This window comes from Ranitomeya variabilis, chromosome 3, assembly GCF_051348905.1.
Source record: "Ranitomeya variabilis isolate aRanVar5 chromosome 3, aRanVar5.hap1, whole genome shotgun sequence".
Lineage (NCBI taxonomy): Eukaryota > Metazoa > Chordata > Amphibia > Anura > Dendrobatidae > Ranitomeya > Ranitomeya variabilis.
In genome coordinates this window covers 708296045-708323422 of record NC_135234.1, presented here as the reverse complement: position 1 = coordinate 708323422, position 27378 = coordinate 708296045, and the positions used below count along the sequence as shown (strand labels likewise).

At 42.4% G+C, this 27378-nt stretch overlaps 1 protein-coding gene across 1 annotated transcript in view; it reads left to right on the top strand.

Annotated features, from left to right (window-relative positions):
- The window catches only part of B3GLCT (beta 3-glucosyltransferase), a 530741-nt gene that overhangs the window by 299960 nt on the left and 203403 nt on the right, over nt 1-27378 (top strand). The window contains exon 5 of the mRNA XM_077298263.1: nt 25459-25535. Within this exon, the coding sequence (XP_077154378.1) occupies nt 25459-25535 (77 nt within the window). The remainder of the gene's footprint in view (nt 1-25458; nt 25536-27378) is intronic.

The following is a 27378-nucleotide window of genomic DNA, read 5'->3' as shown; positions in this document are numbered from 1 at the left end:
TGGCATTTATCATTGGTCTTTTGTGAGCGTCAGTGGACTACCACTGAGATTTCTTCACAAATATCTCCAGTTTCAATTTTACAACCATTGAAGGTCAATAGCATGTCTTGAATGTTGTGTGAAGTTTATATTTTACATATGGGTCAGTTGTAAGAAAAACCTAATTCACATATGTTGTATTAAAATCTGTTCTGGATTTACAAAGAAGAAGACTCATTTACAGTTGGCAACAGATCTTCCACATCTGAATGTAGCCAAAAACACACTGCTCAAAAAAATAAAGGTAATACTAAAATCCCACATCCTAGATATCACTTAATGAAATATTCCAGTTGTAAATCTTTATTCATTACATAGTGGAATGTGTTGAGAACAATAAAACCTAAAAATTGTCAAAGTAAATCACAACTAATATCCCACAGAGGTCTGGAGTTGGAATGATGCTCAAATCCAAAGTGGAAAATGAAGTTACAGGCTGATCCAACTTCAGTGGAAATGCCTCAGGACAAGGAAATGATTCTCAGTAGTGTGTGTTGCCTCCATGTGCATGTATCATCTCCATACAACGCCTGGGCATGCTCCTGATGAGGCGGTGGATGGTCTCCTGAGGGATCTCCTCCCAAACCTGGACTAAAGCATCCGCCAACTCCTGGACAGTCTGTGGTTGGTGGATGGTGCGAGACAGGATGTCCCAGATTTGTTCTATCAGATTCAGGTTTGGGGAACGGGCGGGCCAGTCCATAGCTTCAATGCCTTTATCTTGCAGGAACTGCTGACACACTCCAGCCACATGAGGTCTGGCATTGTCCTGCATTAGGAGGAACCCAGGGCCAACCGCACCAGCATATGGACTCACAAGGGGTCTGAGGATCTGATCTCAGTACCTAACGGCAGTCAGGCTACCTCTGGTGAGCACATGGAGGGCTGTGCGACCCTCCAAAGAAATGCTACCCCACACCATTATTAATCTACTGCCAAACTGGTCATGCTGAAGGATGTTGCAGGCAGCAGATCGCTCTCCATGGCGTCTCCAGACTCTGTCATGTCTGTCACATGTGCTCAGTGTGAACCTGCTTTCATCTGTGAAGAGCACAGGGCGCCAGTGGCGAATTTGCCAATCCTGGTGTTCTGTGGCAAATTCCAAGCGTCCTGCATGGTGTTGGGCTGTGAGCACAATCCCCATCTGTGAACTCAGACCTTCCTCATGGAGTTGGTTTCTAACCGTTTGTGCAGACACATGCACATTTGTGGCCTGCTGGAGGTCATTTTGCAGGGCTCTAGCAGTGCTCCTCCTGTTCCTCCTAGCACAAAGGCTGAGGGGTAGCGGTCCTGCTGCTGGGTTGATGCCCTCCTATGGCTCTCTCCATGTCTCCTGATGTACTGGCCTGTCTCCTGGTAGGGCCTCCAGCCTCTGGACACTACACTGACAGACATAGCAAACCTTCTTGCCACAGCCGCATTTATGTGCCATCCTGGATGAGCTGCACTACCTGAGCCACTTGTGTGGGTTGAAGAGTCCGTTCTATGCTACCACGAGTGTGAAAGCACAACCAACATTCCAAAGTGACCAAAACATCAGCCAGAAAGCATTGGTACTGAGATGTGGTCTGTGGTCCCCACCTGCAGAACCACTCCTTTATTGAGGGTGTCTTGATAATTGCCAATAATTTCCATCTGTTGTCTATTCCATTTGCACAACAGCATGTGAAATTGATTGTCAAACAGTGTTGCTTCCTAAGTGGACAGTTTGATTTCACAGAAGTTTGATTTACTTGGAGTTATATTCTGCTGTTTAAGTGTTCCCTTTATTTTTTTGAGCAGTGTATATCAAAACCAATCATGTTTTTTTCTTAGTACTTCCTTTGAAATTCCACCCTCAAGAACAAAATGTTGATTTATTTTTACTTTATTGAAACTTGCGTAATTAAAATATCACTGCAATGCATGACGCTGACATACTGCTAAAATGTATGAATCAAAGTGCATACAAACCATTGGCGTGGTCATACCCAATGTGCATCTCGCCATCACTTCTGAGGCAAGTGATCCTGATTAGTCTTAGATTTTTTTTAAAATGAGCATATCCAATTAACCCCTTTCTGACATTAGATGTACTATCCCGTCGACGTGGGGTGGGCCCGTATGACCACCGACTGGATAGTACGTCATATGCGATCGGCCGCGCTCACGGGGGGAGCGCGGCCGGGTGGCAGCTGACATCCGGCACTATGTGCCATGAGCGGTCACGGACCGCCCCCGGCACATTAACCACCGGCACACTGCGATCAAACATGATCGCAGTGTTCCCGGCGGTATAGGGAAGCATCGCGCAGGGAGGGGGCTCCCTACGTGCTTCCCTGAGACCCCCGGAGCAACGCGATGTGATCACGTTGCTCCGAGGCTCTCTTACCCTGCAGCAGGCCCCGATCCAAAATGGCCGCGGCATCCGGGTCCCGCAGGGAGGTGGCTTCACAGCGCCTGCTCAGAGCAGGCGCCGGGAAGCCTGGAGCTGTGCACGTCAGATCGCCCCCTGGGGCAATGTTATAGTGTAAAAAAAAAAATATTCACATGTGTAAAAAAAAAAAAAATTCAAAACAAAAATATATATTGTTCATATAAATACATTCTTTATCTAAATAAAAAAAAAACAATAAAAGTACACATATTTAGTATCGACGCATCCGTAACGACCCGACCTATAAAACTATCCCACTAGTTAACCCCTTCAGTGAACACCGTAAAAAAAAAACGAGGCAAAAAACAACGCTTTATTATCATACCGCCAAACAAAAAGTGGGATAACACGCGATCAAACAGACGGATATAAATAACCATGGTACCGCTGAAAACGGCATCTTGTCCTGCAAAAAACGAGCTGCCATACAGCATCATCAAAGAAAAAATAAAAAAGTTATAGTCCTCAGAATAAAGCGATGCAAAAATAATTTTTTTTCTATAAAATAGTTCTTATCGTATAAAAGCTCCAAAACATAAAAAAATGCCTCCCCCAAAAGAAATTCATGAATAGCTGTTTTTTGGTCATTCTGCCTCACAAAAATCAGAATAAAAAGCGATCAAAAAATGTCACGCGCCCGAAAATGTAACCAATAAAAACGTAATCTAGTCCCGCAAAAAACAAGACCTCACATGACTCTGTGGACCAAAATATGGAAAAATTATAGCTCTCAAAATGTGGTAACGCAAAAAATATTTTTTGCAATAAAAAGTCTTTCAGTGTGTGACGGCTGCCAATCATAAAAATCCACTAAAAAACGCTATAAAAGTAAATCAAACCCCCCTTCATCACCCCCTTAGTTAGTGAAAAATGAACCCCTACCCGACCTTTGACGCAGCGTATGCGTCATGAAAACCTGTGCCAATCCGACCTGTGACGCAGCATATGCGTCATGGTCTGATCGCGTCCCTGCAGGCCGGGTGAAAGGGTTAACTCCAATTTCACCCGACATGCAGGGACAGCGGGAGTGGTACTACAGCCCAGGCAGGGTGGCTTCACCCCCCCGTGGCTACGATTGCTCTGATTGGCTGTTGAAAGTGAAACAGCCAATCATAGCAATCTGTAATATTTCACCTATGAAAATTGGTGAAATATTACAATCCAGCCATGGCCGATTGTTGTGAAATTGGATTCTGGGCTCCCCCGGTGGCCACTTGTGGAATTGAACTTGTGTGCATCATCCCCTCTGTTCACCTGCTCCTATCAGGATGTGGGAGTCGCTATATAACCTTGCTCCTCTGTCAGTTTCTTGCCGGTCAACAATGTAATCAGAAGCCTTCTGTGCTTGTTCCTGCTACTAGACAACTCCCAGCTAAGTTGGACTTTTGTCCTTGTGTGTTTTTGCATTTTGTTCCTGTTCACAGCTGCTGTTTCGTTACTGTGTCTGGAAAGCTCTTGTGATCGGAAATTGCCACTCTGGTGTTATGAGTTAATGCTAGAGTCTTAAAGGAATTTCTGGATGGTGTTTTGATAGGGTTTTCTGCTGACCATGAAAGTGTCCTTTCTGTCTTCCTGCTATCTAGAAAGCGGACCTCGATTTTGCTAAACCTATTTTCATACTACGTTTGTCATTTCATCTAAAATCACCGCCAATATATGTGGGGGCCTCTGTCTGCCTTTTGGGAAAATTTCTCTAGAGGTGAGCCAGGACTGTCTTTTCCTCTGCTAGGATTAGGTAGTTCTCCGGCTGGCGCTGGGCATCTAGGGTTAAAAAACGTAGGCATGCTACCCGGCCACTTCTAGTTGTGCGGCAGGTTTAGTTCATGGTCAGTATAGTTTCCATCTTCCAAGAGCTAGTTCTCATATATGCTGGGCTATGTTCTCTCGCCATTGAGAATCATGACAGTTTGACCGGCCCAAAAAAGGGTTAAATTACTGGCTGAGAAAGGAGAGAAAAAAGAAGTCTGCTACAATTTTTTTTTTTTTTCCTCTAGTTCTGAGTGTGCTCTTAATTGAATCACTTGCTAGTCTGCCTATACTGCAGCCTTCCTCTCTTTCTCTCCTTCTAATCCTTGAATGGCTCTGTGTTCACCTGTTTCAAATGGATCTTCAGAGTGTAGCTACAGGTTTGAATAATCTCGCCACAAAGGTACAAAATTTGCAAGATTTTGTTGTTCATGCACCTATGTCTGAGCCTAGGATTCCTTTGCCTGAATTCTTCTCGGGGAATAGATCTCACTTTCAAAATTTTAAAAATAATTGCAAATTGTTTTTGTCCCTGAAGTCACGCTCTGCCGGAGACCCTGCACAGCAGGTCAGGATTGTAATTTCCTTGCTCCGGGGCGACCCTCAAGACTGGGCTTTTGCATTGGCACCAGGGGATCCTGCGTTGCTCAATGTGGATGCGTTTTTTCTGGCCTTGGGGTTGCTTTATGAGGAACCTCATTTAGAGCTTCAGGCGGAAAAGGCCTTGATGTCCTTGTCTCAGGGGCAAGATGAAGCTGAAATATACTGCCAAAAATTCCGCAAATGGTCTGTGCTTACTCAGTGGAATGAGTGCGCCCTGGCGGCGATTTTCAGAGAAGGTCTCTCTGATGCCATTAAGGATGTTATGGTGGGGTTCCCTGTGCCTGCGAGTCTGAATGAGTCCATGACGATGGCTATTCAGATCGATAGGCGTCTGCGGGAGCGCAAACCTGTGCACCATTTGGCGGTGTCTACTGAGAAAACGCCAGAAAATATGCAATGTGATAGAATTCTGTCCAGAAGCGAGCGGCAGAATTTTAGACGAAAAAATGGGTTGTGCTTCTATTGTGGTGATTCAACTCATGTTATATCAGCATGCTTTAAGCGTACTAAGAAGCCTGACAAGTCTGTTTCAATTAGCACTTTACAGTCTAAGTTTATTCTATCTGTGACCCTGATTTGTTCTTTGTCATCTATTACCACGGACGCCTATGTCGACTCTGGCGCTGCTTTGAGTCTTATGGATTGGTCCTTTGCCAAACGCTGTGGGTATGATTTGGAGCCACTGGAGGCTCCGATACCTCTGAAAGGGATTGACTCCACCCCATTGGCTAGTAATAAACCACAATACTGGACACAAGTGACTATGCGTGTTAATCCGGATCACCAGGATGTTATTCGCTTTCTGGTGCTGTATAATCTACATGATGTTTTGGTGCTGGGATTGCCATGGCTGCAATCTCATAACCCAGTCCTCGACTGGAGAGCTATGTCTGTGTTAAGCTGGGGATGTAAAGGAACTCATGGGGACGTACCTTTGGTTTCCATTTCATCATCTATTCCCTCTGAGATTCCTGAATTCTTGTCTGACTTTCGTGACGTTTTTGAAGAACCCAAGGTTGGTTCACTACCTCCGCACCGGGAGTGCGATTGTGCCATAGACTTGATTCCGGGTAGTAAATACCCTAAGGGTCGTTTATTTAATCTGTCTGTGCCTGAACACGCTGCTATGCGAGAATATATAAAGGAGTCCTTGGAAAAGGGACATATTCGTCCTTCGTCATCTCCCTTAGGAGCCGGTTTTTTCTTTGTGTCTAAGAAAGACGGCTCTTTGAGGCCGTGTATTGATTATCGACTTTTGAATAAAATCACGGTTAAATATCAATATCCGTTACCACTGCTTACTGATTTGTTTGCTCGTATAAAGGGGGCCAAGTGGTTCTCTAAGATTGATCTCCGTGGGGCGTATAATTTGGTGCGAATCAAGCAGGGGGATGAGTGGAAAACCGCATTTAATACGCCCGAGGGCCATTTTGAGTATTTGATGATGCCTTTTGGTCTTTCAAATGCCCCTTCAGTCTTCCAGTCCTTTATGCATGACATTTTCCGCGATTATTTGGATAAATTTATGATTGTGTATCTGGATGATATTCTGATTTTTTCGGATGACTGGGACTCTCATGTCCAGCAGGTCAGGAGGGTTTTTCAGGTTTTGCGGTCTAATTCCTTGTGTGTGAAGGGTTCTAAGTGTGTTTTTGGGGTTCAAAAGATTTCTTTCTTGGGATACATTTTTTCCCCCTCTTCCATCGAGATGGAACCTGTCAAGGTTCAGGCTATTGGTGATTGGACGCAACCCTCTTCTCTTAAGAGTCTTCAGAAATTTTTGGGCTTTGCTAACTTTTATCGTCGATTTATTGCTGGTTTTTCTGATGTTGTAAAACCATTGACTGATTTGACTAAGAAGGGTGCTGATGTTGCTGATTGGTCCCCTGATGCTGTGGAGGCCTTTCGGGAGCTCAAGCGCCGCTTTTCTTCCGCCCCAGTGTTGCGTCAGCCTGATGTTGCTCTTCCTTTTCAGGTTGAGGTCGACGCTTCTGAAATCGGAGCTGGGGCGGTGTTGTCGCAGAGAAGTTCCGACTGCTCCGTGATGAGACCTTGTGCTTTTTTTTCCCGTAAATTTTCGCCCGCCGAGCGGAATTATGATATTGGGAATCGGGAGCTTTTGGCCATGAAGTGGGCTTTTGAGGAGTGGCGTCACTGGCTTGAGGGGGCCAGACATCAGGTGGTGGTATTGACTGACCACAAAAATTTAATTTACCTTGAGTCTGCCAGGCGCCTGAATCCTAGACAGGCGCGCTGGTCGTTGTTTTTCTCTCGGTTTAATTTTGTGGTGTCGTACCTACCGGGTTCTAAGAATGTTAAAGCGGATGCCCTTTCTAGGAGTTTTGAGCCTGACTCCCCTGGTAATTCTGAGCCCACAGGTATCCTTAAAGATGGAGTGATATTGTCTGCCGTTTCTCCAGACCTGCGGCGGGCCTTGCAGGAGTTTCAGGCGGATAGACCTGATCGTTGCCCACCTGGTAGACTGTTTGTTCCTGATGATTGGACCAGTAGAGTCATCTCTGAGGTTCATTCTTCTGCGTTGGCAGGTCATCCTGGAATCTTTGGTACCAGGGATTTGGTGGCAAGGTCCTTCTGGTGGCCTTCCCTGTCACGAGATGTGCGAGGCTTTGTGCAGTCTTGTGACGTTTGTGCTCGGGCCAAGCCTTGTTGTTCTCGGGCTAGTGGATTGTTGTTGCCCTTGCCTATCCCGAAGAGGCCTTGGACGCACATCTCGATGGATTTTATTTCGGATCTGCCTGTTTCTCAGAAGATGTCTGTCATCTGGGTGGTGTGTGACCGTTTCTCTAAGATGGTCCATCTGGTTCCCTTGCCTAAGTTGCCTTCTTCTTCCGAGTTGGTTCCTCTGTTTTTTCAAAATGTTGTTCGTTTGCATGGTATTCCTGAGAATATCGTTTCTGACAGAGGGACCCAATTCGTGTCTAGATTTTGGCGGGCATTCTGTGCTAGGATGGGCATAGATTTGTCTTTTTCGTCTGCTTTCCATCCTCAGACTAATGGCCAGACCGAGCGGACTAATCAGACCTTGGAGACATATTTGAGGTGTTTTGTGTCTGCGGATCAGGATGATTGGGTTGCTTTTTTGCCTTTGGCGGAGTTCGCCCTCAATAATCGGGCCAGCTCTGCCACCTTGGTGTCCCCGTTTTTCTGTAATTTGGGGTTTCATCCTCGATTTTCCTCCGGTCAAGTGGAATCTTCGGATTGTCCTGGAGTGGATGCTGTGGTGGAGAGGTTGCATCAGATTTGGGGGCAGGTGGTGGACAATTTGAAGTTGTCCCAGGAGAAGACTCAGCTTTTTGCCAACCGCCGTCGTCGTGTTGGTCCTCGGCTTTGTGTTGGGGACTTGGTGTGGTTGTCTTCTCGTTTTGTCCCTATGAGGGTTTCTTCTCCTAAGTTTAAGCCTCGGTTCATCGGCCCGTACAAGATATTGGAGATTCTTAACCCTGTGTCCTTCCGTTTGGACCTCCCTGCATCCTTTTCGATTCATAATGTTTTTCATCGGTCATTGTTGCGCAGGTATGAGGTACCGGTTGTGCCTTCCGTTGAGCCTCCTGCTCCGGTGTTGGTTGAGGGTGAGTTGGAGTACGTTGTGGAAAAGATCTTAGACTCTCGTGTTTCCAGACGGAGACTCCAGTATCTGGTCAAATGGAAGGGATACGGTCAGGAGGATAATTCTTGGGTCACTGCCTCTGATGTTCATGCCTCCGATCTTGTCCGTGCCTTTCATAGGGCTCATCCTGATCGCCCTGGTGGTTCTGGTGAGGGTTCGGTGCCCCCTCCTTGAGGGGGGGGTACTGTTGTGAAATTGGATTCTGGGCTCCCCCGGTGGCCACTTGTGGAATTGAACTTGTGTGCATCATCCCCTCTGTTCACCTGCTCCTATCAGGATGTGGGAGTCGCTATATAACCTTGCTCCTCTGTCAGTTTCTTGCCGGTCAACAATGTAATCAGAAGCCTTCTGTGCTTGTTCCTGCTACTAGACAACTCCCAGCTAAGTTGGACTTTTGTCCTTGTGTGTTTTTGCATTTTGTTCCTGTTCACAGCTGCTGTTTCGTTACTGTGTCTGGAAAGCTCTTGTGATCGGAAATTGCCACTCTGGTGTTATGAGTTAATGCTAGAGTCTTAAAGGAATTTCTGGATGGTGTTTTGATAGGGTTTTCTGCTGACCATGAAAGTGTCCTTTCTGTCTTCCTGCTATCTAGAAAGCGGACCTCGATTTTGCTAAACCTATTTTCATACTACGTTTGTCATTTCATCTAAAATCACCGCCAATATATGTGGGGGCCTCTGTCTGCCTTTTGGGAAAATTTCTCTAGAGGTGAGCCAGGACTGTCTTTTCCTCTGCTAGGATTAGGTAGTTCTCCGGCTGGCGCTGGGCATCTAGGGTTAAAAAACGTAGGCATGCTACCCGGCCACTTCTAGTTGTGCGGCAGGTTTAGTTCATGGTCAGTATAGTTTCCATCTTCCAAGAGCTAGTTCTCATATATGCTGGGCTATGTTCTCTCGCCATTGAGAATCATGACAGCCGATGCTGCAATAGCATCGGCCATGGCTGGAGACCCCGATCTGGCCCCCCCACCGACTGACGGAGGCGATCTGCAGCCGCCGTCAGTGGTCCGTACCACTCCGCCCTGTCACAAGCGCCTTCCTCTCCCCTCCGCCCCTCCCCCGTCCGCCACTCCGCTGTCCGATCGCACCCCCCATACTTACCTAGTCCCGGTGTCCCTCCCGGTGTCCTCGGTCTTCTCGCATGGGCGCCGCCATCTTGGAAAATGGCGGGCACATGCGCAGTGCGCCCGCCGAATCTGCCGGCAGATTCGTTCCCTGTACATTTTGATCGCTGTGCCCAGCAAATTTTAGGATCCATTTTATCCTGTTGCCCATGTGAAAATGAAAAAATTGAGGCTAAAAGAATTTTTTTGTTAAAAAAAGTACTTTTTCATTTTTACGGATCAATTTGTGAAGCACCTGGGGGTTTAAAGTGCTCACTGTGCATCTAGATAAGTTCCTTGGGGCGTCTAGTTTCCAAAATGGGGTCACTTGTGGGGGAGCTCCAATGTTTAGGCACACGGGGGCTCTCCAAACGCGACATGGTGTCCGCTAAAGATTGGAGCCAATTTTTCATTCAAAAAGTCAAATGGCGCTCCATATCTTCCGAGCCCTGCCGTGCGCCCAAACAGTGGTTAACCCCCACATATGAGGTATCAGCGTACTCAGGACAAATTGGACAACAACTTTCGTGGTCCAGTTTCTCCTTTTACCCTTGGGAAAATAAAAAAAATTGTTGCTAAAAAATCATTTTTGTGACTAAAAAGTTAAATGTTCATTTTTTCCTTCCATGTTGCTTCTGCTGCTGTGAAACACCTGAAGGTGTTTTTAGAATGGTGTCACTTTCGGGTATTTTCGCCATATAGAACCCTCAAACTGACTTCAAATGTGAGGTGGTCCCTACAAAAAATGGTTTTGTAAATTTTGTTGTAAAAATGAGAAATCACTGGTCAAATTTTAACCCTTATAACTTCCTAGCAAAAAAAAAAATGTTGTTTCCAAAATTGTGCTGATGTAAAGTAGACATGTGGGAAATGTTATTTATTAACTATTTTGTGTCACATAACTCTCTGGTTTAACAGAATAAAAATTCAAAATGTGAAAATTTCCCATGAGAAATTATCGACCTAAATTTACCACTAACATGAAGCCCAATATGTCACAAAAAAACAATCTCAGAACCGCTAGGATCCATTGAAGCGTTCCTGAGTTATTACTTCATAAAGGGACACTGGCCAGAATTGCAAAAAATGGCGAGGTCATTAAGGTCAAAATAGGCTGGGTCAAGAAGGGGTTAAAAAATAAGAAAATGTATTTATTTCCATTTTCCCATTAGGGTTAATGCTAGGGTTAGGGTTAGGGCAAGGACTAGGGTTAGGGTTGGGGCTAGGGTTAAGGCTACAGTTAGGGTTTGGGCTAAAGTTAGGGTTGGGGTTGGGGCTAAAGTTAGGGTTAGGGTTTGGATTACATTTACGGTTGGGAATAGGGTTGGGATTAGGGTTAGGGGTGTGTCAGGGTTAGGGATGTGGTTAGGGTTACCGTTGGGATTAGGGTTAGCGATGTGTTTGGATTAGGGTTTCAGTTATAATTGGGGGGTTTCCACTGTTTAGGCACATCAGGGGCGACATGGCCTCCAATCTCAATTCCAGCCAATTCTGCATTGAAAAAGTTAAATAGTGCTCCTTCCCTTCCGAGCTCTCCCGTGCGCCCAAACAGGGGTTTACCCCAACATATGGGGTATCAGCGTACTCAAGACTCATTGGACAACAACTTTTGGGGTCCAATTTCTCCTGCTACCCTTGGGAAAATCCAAAACTGGGGGCTAAAAAATAATTTTTGTGGAAAAAAAAAGATTTTTTATTTTCACGGCTCTGCGTTATAAACTGTAGTGAAACACTTGGGGGTTCAAAGTTCTCACAACACATCTAGATAAGTTCCTTGGGGGGTCTAGTTTCCAATATGGGATCACTTGTGGGGGGTTTCTACTGTTTAGGTACATTAGGGGCTCTGCAAACGCAATGTGACGCGTGCAGACCAATCCATCTAAGTCTGCATTTCAAATGACGCTCCTTCCCTTCCGAGCTCTGCCATGCGGTCAAACAGTGGTTCCCCCCCACATATGGGGTATCAGCGTACTCAGGACAAATTGGACAACAATTTTTGGTATCCAATTTCAACTGTTACCCTTGGAAAAATCCAAAACTGGGGGCTAAAAAATAATTTTTGTGGAAAAAAAAAGAATTTTTATTTTCATGGCTCTACGTTATAAACTGTAGTGAAATAGTTGGGGGTTCAAAGCTCTCACAACACATCTACATGAGTTCCTTAGGGGGTCTACTTTCCACAATAGTGTCACTTGTGGGGGGTTTCAATGTTTAGGCACATCAGTGGCTCTCCAAACACAACATGGCTTCCCATCTCAATTCCTGTCAATTTTGCATTGAAAAATCAAATGGCGCTCCTTCACTTTCGAACTCTGCCATGCGCCCAAACAGTGGTTTACCCCCACATATGGGGTATAGGCGTACTCAGGACAAATTGTACAACAACTTTTGGGGTCCATTTTCTCATCTTATCCTTGGTAAAATAAAAACAAATTGGAGCTGAAGTAAATTTTTTGTGAAAAAAAGTTAAATGTTCATTTTTATTTAAACATTCCAAAAATTCCTGTGAAACACCTGAAGGGTTAATAAACTTCTTGAATGTGGTTTTGAGCACCTTGAGGGGTGCAGTTTTTAGAATGGTGTCACACTTGGTTATTTTCTATCATATAGACCCCTCAAAATGACTTCAAATGAGATGTCCCTAAAAAAATGGTGTTGTAACAAAGAGAAATTGCTGGTCAACTTTTAACCCTTATAACTCCCTAAGAAAAAAATGTTGGTTCCAAAATTGTGCTGATGTAAAGTAGACATGTGGGAAATGTTACTTATTAAGTATTTTGTGTGACATATCTCTGTGATTTAATTGCATAAAAATTCAAAGTTGGAAAATTGCTAATTTTTTTTTCACAAATAAACGCAGGTAATATCAAAGAAATTTTACAACTATCATGAAGTACAATAAGTCACGAGAAAACAGTGTCAGAATCACCGGTATCCGTTGAAGCGTTCCAGAGTTATAACCTCATTCATAAAGGGACAGTGGTCAGAATTGTAAAAATTGGCCTGGTCATTAACGTGCAAACCACCCTTGGGGGTAAAGGGGTTAAGTATGTTTCAAATGTGATGACTGCTTTGAGTAAAATTTATTAACTTCCCAATGGGAGGTATGTTGTCAGAGTTGAGTGGAGTAAACTACCCCACCTAACTATGTATTCCAGCTTGATAAGGCTTGTTATGAGAGGCAACGGGGGAGTGATGAATAATGTACATGTTGCAGGTATTATTACACATTTGAACTTGAAAGTTGCATTGCCAAAAAGAAAAAAAAAGTAATAGGAGCTACCTTAGCATGGTATCATTGAGGTTATTAATGGTTGTCTGCATAATGTTCTTCCATCATCAAGATCCGGTGCTGGCAGCGCCTTTTTTCAATCGTCTGCCAATGATGTCTCAAATGTGCACAATCGGAGACAAGACTGGAGACCCTCAAGCCATGATGGCAAGTTGGCTACGCAGGCTTTTCACAGAAGTTCCAGCATCTCTAAATTTGCATCCTAAACTCTGCTCACCCACAAAGGGACAATGGCTGCACGAATGTGAAACTAACATTTTGCCCCTCGGTGTAGAGTTGGCACACCTTTTGCAGAGTGTTGGCAGCTATTTTATGATTTGACACTAAGCAATTGCAGATCAATGCTTGTTTGCTTATTGGCTGTCTTTTAATATCCTGTTCACACAGACAGACTTTTCAGTTGCACGCTGAACAATCCATTATTCTCAGCAGCACAAGTCTCGCTTATTACACAGGACAATGCACTGCCGAGAACGTTGATCTTTTGTTCAGTCCTAAAGATCATTTCCTTTATTGAACATGTCTTTTGCTTGTCAGTCCGGTGATCGTCAGCCTGTTTATCATGAAAGCGCGTTCCTTGCAGTACTCGTTCCCAATAATCGTGCAGTGTAGCTGGACCTTTTTTGCCAGTTTTTCCGTTGCCCAGAGTGGATGTCTAATCACTTGACTAAACAAAGAAATGGCTTGTAATACCTGCCTTTATTAACTAAAAAAACTAAAATAAAAATGTAATAAAATTAAACTAATAATTACTCTAAAAAGCTTGACTTTGACATAGATGAGCCAATAATTTATTACCACCTTCTGCTTAGATCAGGATTGTGTGACACAAGTATCAAATGTGCTCTTTATTACTGTGACAGAATAGAAGTGGAGGATGGGAAATGATGATTAGTGATAATGGAGAAGTCTGTGTATAATTTAAGAGCTCATCTTAAACGCAGAAACCGTTAAATTATGTGGGGTTTTTTTCCATTTGAAACTTTTGCGCCTTGGCTGGCAGAATTTCCAGTTTTTTTTTAATGTCCATAATAGAAATGGCGGGTGAGAAATTAACTAGCCACGAGCAGAATGATGGGTCAGAGTGACCGCACATAAACACCTTGAAATGAGATGTGTTATCAGATAAGCTAATGTTCTCTTTATGGATTTACAGAAACCTCTTACAGACCTTATTATCACACACTGTGTCTTGCCATTGGTAATAATACTTAGCGCTTTTATTTGCGGGGGAATTTTTTAAATTTTTTTTTTTAAGAAAGTATTCTTGGCTTGGCATTAAACTTTGCAATATCTAATATGCACTCAATGGCTATTTTATGTATCTGTCACTCTTAACAACGGGCCCCATGGTGTAGGGCACACAAGTGCCAAGCTGACCGGCGTCAGGGTCTGTCAATCAAATGCATTAAGCGCTTTAGTGGACAAATGCATCAGGGGTGCCGCCAGCGTGGCTGGCAATATAACTAGCGGTCACTTTCACCTTGGAAGCTCGGAGTACAAACACATTGTACTGTTCTGAGAAGGTTCCCCATAATAGACAAGCAGGATGAATAGATCTCTCATGTGACATGGCCTTTTTCCAGCCAAATCACATTACTGGTATCCTAGAATAAGTCTGTCAAGTCGATTTAGTATTTTATCTACTTCTGTTATTGAATTTATTTCACTCTATAAAGCTTTTACAGCATTCTGAATTACATCTATACTTGAGTGCACATATTCTTTTATAGTCTACGGTAAAAAAAGAAAAGTTTTCAGCTCAACCTTTATGATCTTTTTTATATTCTTATATATTGTTTGGATTCGTTAAAGAGAATCTGACAGTATCATCAACCCTACTAAGTGGCACCTACTTGGACATGTAGGACATAGGAAGCTGAATAAAATGACACCTTGATATCTGCGATCCGATGTGTTATTCCCAAGAAAACCACATTCTCTTAAAATGTGAATGAGCTACTAAGATCTATGGGCCCGTCATAGATCCCCCTGAGAATTTGCCTGCAGACCTTATTTTTTTTAAAAAAGGGGGAGTTACCAGTGTGAGACAAGTAAATAACTCAGAACAGTAGAACTGGACTTTGTCTCTTTACAAGCACATTTTTTTGCAGCTCTTGAGCTCTGCTATATTGTAACAATATTGCAGTCCTGTCTGCCTGTGAGATGGAAGCTGAGAGGAACCTGCTGATTTTTCAGGTATAATCACACACAGCTCTGCAGTGAGATCAGGGGAGTAGACTGTCAGTCATTACACATTACACTGGTAACACCTTCTATTTAAATTTATTTCGGAGAATCTATGTCAGGCCTATGGACTTTAACAGACTACATATTTCAGAGAAATCCATTGTTTTCTTAATAAAATATTTCATCATAAATATCAAAAGATAATTTTATTCAGCTTCCTATGACCTACATGCACATATAGACAGGTTAGAATGGTTGATCCTACTGACAGATTCACTTTAACCCCTTTATGACATCTGCTGTACATGTACAATGCCATTATTTCCGATCACCGCTCTGCATCACTGGGTGACAGAGTCAAGATGGCTGCTCAATATTGTAAAATTCTGTGAAGCACATGTTGGTTCAAGGTGCTCATCACACATCTAGATAAATTCCGTAAGGGGTCTAATTTCCAAAATGGGGTCACTTGTAGGAGGTTTAGTCACATTAGGGTCTCTCCATAGGCGATACACCACTCACCGAATATTCCATAAAAGTCTCCCCTCCAAAAGTCAATATTTCCCTTCTCAGCCCATTCGAGTAGTGATGTGCGAGTATACTCCTTGCTCGGGTTTTCCCGAGCACGCTTGGGTGATCTCCGAGTATTTGTTAGTGTTCAGAGATTTAGTTTTCATTGCCTCAGCTGAATGATTTACAGCTACTACCCAGCTTGAGTACATGTGGGGGTTGCCTGGTTGCTAGGGAATCCCAACATGTAATCAAGCTGTCTATTAGCTGTAAATCATCCAGCTGCAGCAAAGAAAACTAAATCTCCAAGCAGTCATAAATACTCGGAGACCACTCGAGCGTGCTCAGGAAAACCCGAGCAACGAGTACATTCGCTCATCACTACTTCCGAGTAGTTTCTGTGTGTTCAGGAGAAATAGCACAACAAATTTTCGGGTTAATTTTCTACTGTTACTTTTGTGAAAATGAAACCTTTAGAGCTAAAACACTATTTTTGTGGGAAAAATGTGATTTTATTATTTTTGCGGCTCAGTATTATAAAATTCTGAGAAGCATCTAGAATTCAGGGTGCTCACCACACATCTACATAAATTCCAAAATGGGATCATATCTGGAGGATTTCCACTGTTTAGGCACATCAGGGGCTCTCAGAATGCAACATGGAATCCACCATCGATACCAGCTAATTTTGCATTCAAAAAGTGAAGCGGTGCTCTTTCCCTTCCAAACCCTGCCGTGCTGCAAAACAGTGGTTTTGCCCTATGTAGAGACACAGGGGTCGGCGGGTGCCCCGGTCCGCTAGCCGCAAGCGCATGGATTAGGGATTGATGTCTTGGCTGAATCTTTGGCTGTCTCTGTCTCCAGAGGCATAAAACCTCTTTTTATACTTAACAAGTGTCCTTCATTCAGTATTTACAGGTAAAGAGAAGAATGATGACAGATCAAGTTGCATTATTTTATTATGTAAACTATTTGCATAAATTTCCTCCTCTGTTTTAAAACTCAACAAACTATCTGGCCACGCCTAGAGACAACGAGACAGTGCGTAATTAGCACATCAGCAAACAGCACTAGTCATCAAGGATATGAGCACAATGTGTTACATCAAATGACAATTTGCAGGTCAATATTACAAGCTTACACAAGCAAACGTCTGTTTTCTTGACCAACCAGAAAAAAACACTTAAATTCAAAAATCAACATAAAGATAAGTCTATTCTTCCTGGCTTGCTAAAAATAGATGTCTGGTTAATTAAAATACAATGATGTGTTCTCACCCACATATGTGTTATCGGCGTACTCAGGAGAAATCGTACAACACATTTTGGGGTTCATTTTCTCCTGTTACCCTTGTGAAGATAAGAAATTTGGGGCTGACGTAACATTTTTGTGAAAAAAAGTAAACTTTTATTTTTTTCCTTATTGCATTTTTTCCTGTGAAGCAGCTGAAGGGTTAAACTTCTTATATGTGGTTTTGAGGGGTGCAGTTTTTTGAATGGTGCCACTTTTGGGTGTTTTCTGTCATTCGGGCCTCCAAAGTCACTTAGATGTGATGTGTTCCCTAAAAAAAAAAAGAAACAAAAGGTTTTGTATACCGTCCTTTTTGGATTATAAAACACACCTTTTTCCTCCAAATTTGAGAGGAAAATGGGGTTCGTCTTATAATCCGATGTGAGCTTACTGGAGTTCGCTGGGATGGAGCAGGGGTCACAGGAGGCAGGGTGTTGCTGTTTCAAGAGTCCAGCAGCGGCAGTTGCGGGGTGATGCTGAGCTGCCTGGACTCTCAGAAGATGTCGGAGCCAGTGAGTTAAGTCTCCCTCTCATAGATTTCTCTGCGATCGGCTTCCGGGCAATGGCCACCAGAGGCAGCGCATGCACAGATTGAGATCTTAGGAAATGAGATCTTATCTCCCTGATCTTAATCTGCACATATGCCCACCAATCTGTGCATGACCTCCGTCGCCATTTTCCAAAGTCCACCACATGGAAATCTTCAGAAAAGGGGACTCTGCTCACTGTTGCCAACATCATTTTTATTGGAAAAATGAGATATTGCTCATCAACTTTTAACCCTTAACTTCCTAACAGAAAAACTTTGTCTAAAAAATGATACAGATGTAAAGTAGACATGTGTGAAATGGTTTAAGGGCATAACAATTAAAAGTTTGAAAATTGTGAAATTTTCTAAATTTTCACCAAATTTCTTATATTTTCACAAATAAATGCATGTCATATTGAAACAGGAAATATATATATTTGTACCATGTTAGCCAGTAGATAGAATAATATTTGGAATTGAGAGTCCTCAGTGGCTGATATCTTTTAATGGCTAACTGAAAAGATGGTAACAAATTCCAAGCTTTCAAGACTACTCAGGCCTCTTTATCAGGCATAGACCAATGTTCTGTCATATTGAACAATTTTTACCACAATCATGAAGTACAATATGTCATGAGAAAACATTCTCCGAATCACTGGGATGCGTTTAATCGTTTTAGAGTTGTTACGTCATAAAATGACAGTAATCAGAGTTGGAAAAAAATTGGCCTGGTCAGGAAGGTGAAAACAGGTTTCGGGGTGTAGGGGTTAATGTTACTGTGTGTGTGCACAATTATTACTTTTCAGTTACGTTATGTTGATCCTCGTGAGGTGGATCCTCAAAGCCCTCAGTCCGGAAGGGTAGTTGAAAAGCAAGACGACTGGTGACATAAGTGCAGATGGGTGGCCAGTAGGAACTTTGGAGCCTATAGAGACTGGATGGACATTGGTGAAGTAGAGCAGAGTAGACAGGAGGCTCACTGATGGGATAAAGCAACGCCAATGAGATAGTAGAGTTGAGTAGATCAGATAACTCTCAGAACCAAAGTAGTAGACTTCAGATTAGGAGCTGAGTTGAATATTTCAGGAGGTAGCCTATGGCTACAGCCTTGGCTATGTCCGAAAGTAGCAGGGCAGGGTTTGTCAGTAGGCACATTGTGTCAGTGTAACTTGGCAACTTAACCCAACGGTATATTGGAGCTGGGTATGTCAGGAGACACTGCCATAAGCTGAGAATGTTGGTAAATTTTGTGAAAAAATAAAAGATGTTAAGGGGTTGTCTGATTCAGAAACCACATTTTCATACAACCTTTTAAGGGATTTTAACCCCTTTCTGACCTCAGACGGGATAGTACGTCCGAGGTCAGAACCCCCGCTTTGATGCGGGCTCCGGCGGTGAGCTTTATTTTCCATGTAGAGGCGCTGCAGGCTTCGTTGACTCTCACTGATCACTTGGTTTCCAGACTGTGGAGATATAACTCTGAGCAACAAGCAATGCTAATACTGCTAATCCCACCATTTAGCTTGTTTTGGCATACTGTTACACCCTATGTGATCCTTCTCACAGCAACAAGAGTGGTCCTGGCTTCAGCAGCCGCAATTGTGGATAGCAGAATACCGTTCTCATCCTGCAGCTCTACTCTTCTGGATTCTCCTGACTGCTGATGAGCCAATCTCCACCTTCAGCACTGTGCATCTCACAATATTTTCCATTTACACCCTCCTATAATTCCTAGTGCTGGAACTGAGCGTGCCCGACCAGCAAATAAAGTGGAACTACAAGTCGTTTCCCTAGGCAGAAATCAATCCTTATTACTTCATGGTCGCCAAATGTGATAATGTGGGAAACTGCTAAATAGATTGATATTCACTCTGATAAGGATTTTTACTTTGCACTTTCAATAATTATAACACAGCTTTCGAAGGTTATGATTAAAGTGGCTGCATGTGGTCTTGTTTATTGCACTACATATTGTGCTTTGGGGAGCATATTTATTGATTTGCTATCATTTGTTTTTATTTTTGGGGTTAATGGGGAAAAAAACACAAGGATCTTTTTTTATTGTAGAAGTAGTAAATTTGTCTGTTGGAATAAGATGTGCAATTGTGTTGAACTGTATAGCGGCTTCACTCCATCACAACATCATATATTTATCTCATGGGGTATACAGACTGCCAGGTGGACTACATATTATTTCGCGATTGTGTTTCCTTTAAAAAATTTGACGCTAACTTGTAAAATGTGGTTTACATAAACGAATACTTCTACACTCTCATCACTTTCTTTCTGTTCCTTTGCCCGTATCCGAAGGCGGCATTTAAATATAGTAGGTGTCTCCGATGATATTTACAACTACCAGGGAAGTGGCCAAGTCCAAGGGCATTTCAGGAGACCTGGTTCTAATTTGCAAACATGCTTGGAAGATCATTTGTAGATCTGCCGTAAAGTTTTCAGACTTGTTTTGAGATTAAATATCTATATTTATTATCACTTAACAGATTTTGTGAACTCTGCTTCTGAGCCTCGTCAAATCGGCTAACGTTGAATGTGTAGTGCTTGTGAAAGACGTTTTATTACCCAGTTTATGTGCTGTGAAAAAATAAATGTACTAAATATTTGGCCAATTATTTACAGAATTTTCAGATTCTTTCCAATGATTACCACTATGGAGCTAATACATATATAAAGTCATACATCCAATTGCCTGTTTTCCATTATCACAGGCGTCAGTAATCATCAATGATCCCTGCTGATCTCACATCAAAAATCCCTGATGATCATGTGCTATGCCCTGTAGGAAAAACTGCATCCGGCCACACCATAGCAATGACATTCAAATGACTAGCTGATAATATTCCAGACTAGTAGTCCAAGAGGCAGATCCTCTGCAGCTTATCCCCACCCCATTCCTAATAACTAACAGTTCTCTTCCTATCTGTGTAAACACAAAAGGGAAGGACCTGCCAATGTACTGGTGGTGGGGTGGGGGTAAGCAGGGAGAAACCCTTGTATCCCGTCTCCTTAAAAACTCATTTTCAAAGTTTATGTTCCTTGAAACTCTACAGCGTTTGAGTCCACGTCTGCTTCACACTGTCTGTGGTTCAGGCAGCATGAATCTCCTTTCAGGTTCCCTTTAAAAAAAAAATCTGTCATTAAGATCCCCATCCTCTCATATGGGCATGCAGGTCTTTGAAATGTAATTCCATGTCTCTATGTCTTCTATCTGCTGCTGCATTTCTGAGTAGTGTTTTCATTCACATGTTGTTAAGTACTCTGAGCATTCCCGAGTCATTGCCTAATGAATTTTCTTCTCAGACCAGCTCTAGACAATTTAGCTTGATAGCTCACAGTCTGATTTTCTTGCCTGAGTCGTGATTTCACACAGACTGTGAGCTGTCATTGAAGCTGAAGACGCTGGTGTTGGGTGATAAAAACAACCCAGGGGAGGCAGTGGCTCTTTAAATTCTCTGTGCCACCCAGAACTCATAATTCCTCATTTGCCTATGGATTAAAACATTATTACTTTGGAACGCAGCAGCAGCAGATAGAAGATGACTAGAAGATAAATAGAAGGCGATGATTGATATATTTTGCATATATGGGCATGCAGTTGTTTGAAGTTTGTGTGACACTGGCAGACACAGACAATATATCGGCCCTTTGCAGTCCAAGAGCTCTTAAAAATGCTAAATTACACCTGCTTTGGAGGTTTAAATGGGCCCCACTAGTTCTGGGGCCCCTATACAGCTGCACAGGTTGCACCAATGATTTGTCCGCCCCTGGACATTAGTCACAACTCACAGCAAGCCATTACTGTTATTGTGAACAGTTAAGCAAGTTGAAGACGAAATTATGTCTAAAAGGCCTAAAGTTAAAGATGATATACTCCCTATGTATTTTAGGCAAATATCTATATATCTATATATATGTGTAGATACAAAAAAATGGAACAGCACAATGCTCACCGATGAGTGCCAGGCCTCCTGGGTAGAATAGTCCACTCATCCACCCAATATGTATACAAAAATAGAAAAAAAGAAGGCAGCACGCCAAGTCCTTTTCAAGGTGAAAAAAGTGTGTAGTTTATTCAACCCACATCTCTGTGCGACGTTTCGGCTCAACTGAGCCTTTCTCAAGCTGTGGGTGTTGCTAACAATTGTGCTTTTATAGGCATAATTTACAATTATTTGCATATTACAATAGCCATTAATACATAATTTCTCATACATTTCTCATATATACAAAAACTCCTCAGTGCAATCCTCATACATTAAGGTGCAATGTGCTAAAGTGCCAATATCCTGGATCTTCACAGTTATTCCTTCTATTTATAATGTGCTCTTATAGTTCCTTCCTTAATAAACATGTTCATGTGTTATTTACATCTATAATAACTCATATTCCTCACCCTGCCGTCCGCATGTCAGGCCACATGGAGGACGCTGCATCTGCCATTATCGGCGTTCTCTGATGTCTACTGCGCATGTTCTAAAATCATTCCGATATTGGCACTTTAGCACATTGCACCTTAAAGGGAACCTGTCACCCCCAAAATGGCTGGTGAGGTAAGCTCACCGGCATCAGGGGCTTATCTACATCATTCTGTAATGCTGTAGATAAGCCCCCGATGTTACCTGAAAGAGGAGAAAAAGACGTTAGATTATACTCACCCAGGGGCGGTCCCGGTGCGGTCTGGTCAAATGGGCGTCTCCGGTCCGCTCCGGCGCCTCCCATCTTCATTCCATGACGTCCTCTTCGGGACTTTACGCCGCGGCTCCGGCGCAGGCGTACTTTGTCTGCCCTGTTCAGGGCAGAGCAAAGTACTGCAGTACGCAGGCGCCGGGCCTCTCTGACCTTTCCGGCGCCTGTGCACTGCAGTACTTTGCCGGAGCCGCGGCGTAAAGACCCGAAGAGGACGTCATGGAATGAAGATGGGAGGCGCCGGAGCGGACCGGAGACGCCCATCGGACCGGACAGCAGTGGGACCGCCCCTGGGTGAGTATAATCTAACGTCTTTTTCTCCTCTTTCAGGTAACATCGGGGGCTTATCTACAGCATTACAGAATGCTGTAGATAAGCCCCTGATGCCGGTGAGCTTACCTCACCAGCCATTTTGGGGGTGACCGGTTCCCTTTAATGTATGAGGATTGCACTGAGGAGTTTTCGTATATATGAGAAATTATGTATTAATGGCTATTGTAATATGCAAATAATGTTACACTCGGATAACTTTGACCAATGTTTCAGACCTTAATTAGCCTGTTAGGGATATGGCTTGATCACTCTCATAGTTAGGAAAGGCCAGGTGCAAATTTCCAAGCTTTATAAAAATAAATGTAATATAAATTTAATGATATTACTATTATACATGTATTCACTAAAATTAATCCTTAAAAAGTTGCGTTTATTTTAGTGTTAACTCTGATATCACATTGTGTGTTTAATTAGGAACAAACCCAGTATCACAAGAAGTGAGGCTTTTTTTTTGCTGCTGAGATATCCTTGTTCTAGACTTCTAAGATCAAAGTGACCGTGAAGAAAAACTCCCAGCTCCTACCACTCTTCATGTGTTTTTGTGCAGAAAGGTAATCGAGCAATGCCTTGGCCCATTTACGAGGAAGTTATTACCACCTACAAAAAAAACTAAAAGTAAATGAACTAAACTAAATGCACTTGACATAAAGCAGTAGTTCAGAAATGGCAAGTTTCCCTCCATATTATATATTACATATTATAGAAAAAAAAAGTATTGTATGTACGTTACATATAAGCATCACATTTCTTCTTCAGTGTTTCTCAACTCCGGTCCTCAAGAGCCACCAACAGGTCATGTTTTCAGGATTTCCTTAGTATTGCACAGGTGATAGAATTATTGCTTGAGCACCTGATGAAATTATCACCTGTGCAATACTAAGGAAATTCTGAAAACATGACCTGTTGGTGGCTCTTGAGGACTGGAGTTGAGAAACACTGGGTGATTTGTTTTTAAACGAGAATACTAAAGACAACTTTGTGAAGTATACTGTTAAGGAAAAGTTAATGGGTAAATTAAATGGCAGATACATACAAACCGAGTATAATGGGAGCCTGCCGTAGAAAATTAAGGCATCAAAATAAATGGTAGCTCTGCAGGATTATTTTTTTTTTGAGGTTCTAAAGACCTGCTATTGGTCCGTGAGGAACCTGCCAAACTACACCATTTATATTCGCTTTCAGTATACCTGATGTGTAAGTATTATTGTGTGGTATACTTTGATTATGCCGGACATACCCCTCTCTTGAAAGCTATATCAACCTTTCCATATAATTTTTTTTTATGGTTCATTTGCATCTTTAATGCAAATTTGAGCAACTTTCTAAATGGGCCTTCATTAAAAAAAAGTCTACAGTTTTGCTGCTTCAGTTGTCTAAATCCTTCACCTAGCTCAGTGCATTGCAAAAATTTCCTGGTTTAGATCTCACACTTCTAGCCTTCCCTTTTTTTTATTAGTGTTATGGGAGGTTCACACGACCGTTTGAAAAATCGTCCGTTTCATCCACATAATGGACAATTTTTTTTCTCCCTTCGTGTGCAATCTATCTTTTTACAGTAGCAGCTATTAATAATTTACAGGACCGTCTACAGTTTCCTACATTAAAGAATTGCAGTATATCCGTAAAATTCTGATGCTATACAGAAGTAATTGTCGCGCCGTCTTGATTGTGCACCATAAATGCATAAAGTGGCATGATCAAGTTATTAAATTGCCTTCATTTGTTAGCATGGAAATGAAAATCAGATGCTGTATGGATGGAATCCTTTTTTTTCTATTTATTTTTTTTTTTTGCGCATCCGTAGCCTTGAATGGGCAATGCTCATCTGGTTTATGGAAGAAAATAGTGCATACTGCATTTTTTCACAAGCAGGTTTGGTTCGGGAAAGAATGTGCTCATCTGAACTGCCTTATTGAATAACCTGAGCACTCAGACCTGAAGTATGGTCATGTGAATGAGCCCTTAGAGATATCCTCAGGGAAAAGCAGAGGTTCGTACGCAAATCATCATAATGTGGACAGGAGAGAAAACTTGTACAGTCTCGGGGAGGAGAGAGAAAGCATGCTATAGAAAAGGGATAAATGAATTGAAAAAGAACATTGAGATAAAAGTGCAGGATAGAAGCTGTGCTGATATAGGAGCTAATGAAGACAACAGCACCATTGATGCACACTGATCTCACATCCAGCCTATATTACTGGCAAAGAAACTCCCACAAGATAAAAATCTGAAACTTGGATCAGGCTGCAAACTGCATATCATGGGGGTCTGAGAATGACTGAAGGAACAAAGATTGCAGACTGAATGTTTTCTTAAATAACATAAGTAAAAATTATTTTTCCATGTCAGGGTGTCCATATCCTGCAAGGTTTGGGTTCAACCTCTTAACAAGGTTTTCCGGGAATAATATATGTATTTTTTTTTGCTATGTGCCGAAGAACTAACAGGCAGATAGTTGTTATCTACCTGCCTGTTCTGCTAGGCCAGCAAACAAAAAGTCATCTAGGTCCATGCGTACTGAATAGCTATGGATGTAAAACCAAAAAAGGATAATCAAATTAGAAAAATCTGTCCCTTGTGATAGTCAAGAGTCTATAAGTCAACCCAGTTGCTGTTTTTGTAAAATCTGTAGTGTGCTGTATTTTGTCACTGTTTTGTTCCAAGTGACATACATGACTACCTACGGTGAACTTTCACACAATTTCCGGATACGGGCCAAATCAAATAGTAATGGACTTGTGATTTACAACATATTCGACGGTTTAACTCTCTACTTTTTTGTCTTTCTGCATAAACCAACAGATCTAAACCTCTAGATGATTACGGTATTTTGCCCAGGCACACGGCATAAAGTAATATCACTTCCTTTGATTTACGAACAATCAGATGTAGAAAAGACTAATGCTAAACCTTGGCAAAAAAAATAATTTATTCATTTGTAGGGTTTAGATTAAGGTGTAATCTCGAAGCGTGATGCTGCAGAAGGTGAAGATTTTGTAACTTTGTCTGCTGGCTTTCTATGTCTAACATCTTGTCTAGTGATATGTAATTTACTCGTATGTATTTTTAATTTTTTTAGACATTACCCAAAGTGCTGCTGCTTCATGAGGTTGTTGAAAATGAGGGTGCATGGACTGTTCTCCCCGTCATACCATAGTAAGTGTTACTATCTCTGACTGTTCTGTAAATGGCTACAATATTTTTATATAACTGCACTTCAACCTGTGATTGCTTGTTCTAAGTACTGCAGTACTAGTATTTCAGTATATAAGGAAATTGCCTGTTTCCTATGAAGCCAAGCCTACGGTACCGGTACAGCTTCACAGGAGTTTCAACATGGCAGCGATGAGGGACAGCGGCATTTAAATGGCATTTCCGGCAATCGCGGCGGAAATACGCACATCGGTGACCTGCGTCATGTCGTGGGTCATCGGCGTGTCGGCATGACAACCCGAAGTCTCCTGGAGACCTCTCTGGTTGTCACTGCCGGACTGCTGTGAGCGCCACCATGACTCATAACAAGTCAGCAATTCTGCTATATAGAGGCAATCCGACCATCGCCTCTATATAGCAGAGCCGATCAAGTTGTGCCAGCTTCCAGCCTCCTATGGAGACTATTGAAGCATGGCAAAAGTAAAAAAAAAAAAAAGTGCTTAAAAATGTTAAAAAAAAAATTATATGTGTGTGTGTGTCATATATATATATATATATATATATATATATATATATATATATATATATATATATATATATATATATATATATATATATACAGTACAGACCAAAAGTTTGGACACACCTTCTCATTTTACCCCTTAATCCCCGGAGCTTTTTTCGTTTTCGTTTTTCGCTCCCCTCCTTCCCAGAGCCATAACTTTTTTATTTTTCCGTCAATATGGCCATGTGAGGGCTTATTTTTTGCGAGACGAGATGCACTTTTGAACGATACCATTGGTTTTACCATGCCATGTAACAGAAAACGGGAAAAAAATTCCAAGTGTGATGAAATTGCAAAAAAAGTGCAATCTCACACTTGTTTTTTGTTTGGCTTTTTTGCTAGGTTCGCCAAATGCTAAACTAACCTGCCATTATGATTCTCCAGGTCATTACGAGTTCATAGACACCTAACATGTCTAGGTTATTTTTTATCTAAGTGGTGAAAAAAATTCCAAAGTTTGCTAAAAAAAAAAAAAATTTGTACGATTTTCCGATACCCGTAGCGTCTCCAATTTTCATGATCTGGGGTCAGGTGAGGGCTTATTTTTTGCGTGCCGAGCTGGCGTTTTTAATGATACCATTTTGGTGTAGATACATTCTTTTGATCGCCCGTTATTGCATTTTAATACAATGTCGCGGCGACCAAAAAAACGTAATTTTGGCGTTTTGATTTTTTTTCACGATACGCCATTTAGCGGTCAGGTTAATCCTTTGTTTTTATTGATAGATCGGGCGATTCTGAACGCGGCGACACCAAATATGTGTATGATTAATTTTTTTTAATTGTTTTATTTTGATTGGGGCGAAAGGGGTGGTGATTTGAATTTTTTTATATTTTTAAACACCTTTTTTTTTTTTTTTTGGCATGCTTCAATAGCCTCCATAGGAGGCTAGAAGCATGCACAACTCGATCGGCTCTGCTACATAGACGTGAAGTACAGATCACCTCTATGTAGCAGAAATCCAGGTGTACTTTGAGCGCCGACCACAGGGTGGCGCTCAAAGCAATCGGCCATCAACAACCATAGAGGTCTCAAGGAGACCTCTGGTTGTTATGGCAATGCACCGCTGACCCCTGATCATATGACGGGGGTCAGCGGTGCGAGCACCTCCGGCCGCGCGGCCGGGAGCGCCAGTTAAATGCAGCTGTCGCTCTTGACGGCGGCATTTAACTAGTTAATGGGCGCAGGCGGATCGCGATTCCGCTCACGCTCATTGCGCGCACATGTCAGCTGTACAAAACAGCTGACATGTCGCGGCTTTAAGGTGGGCTCACCGCCGG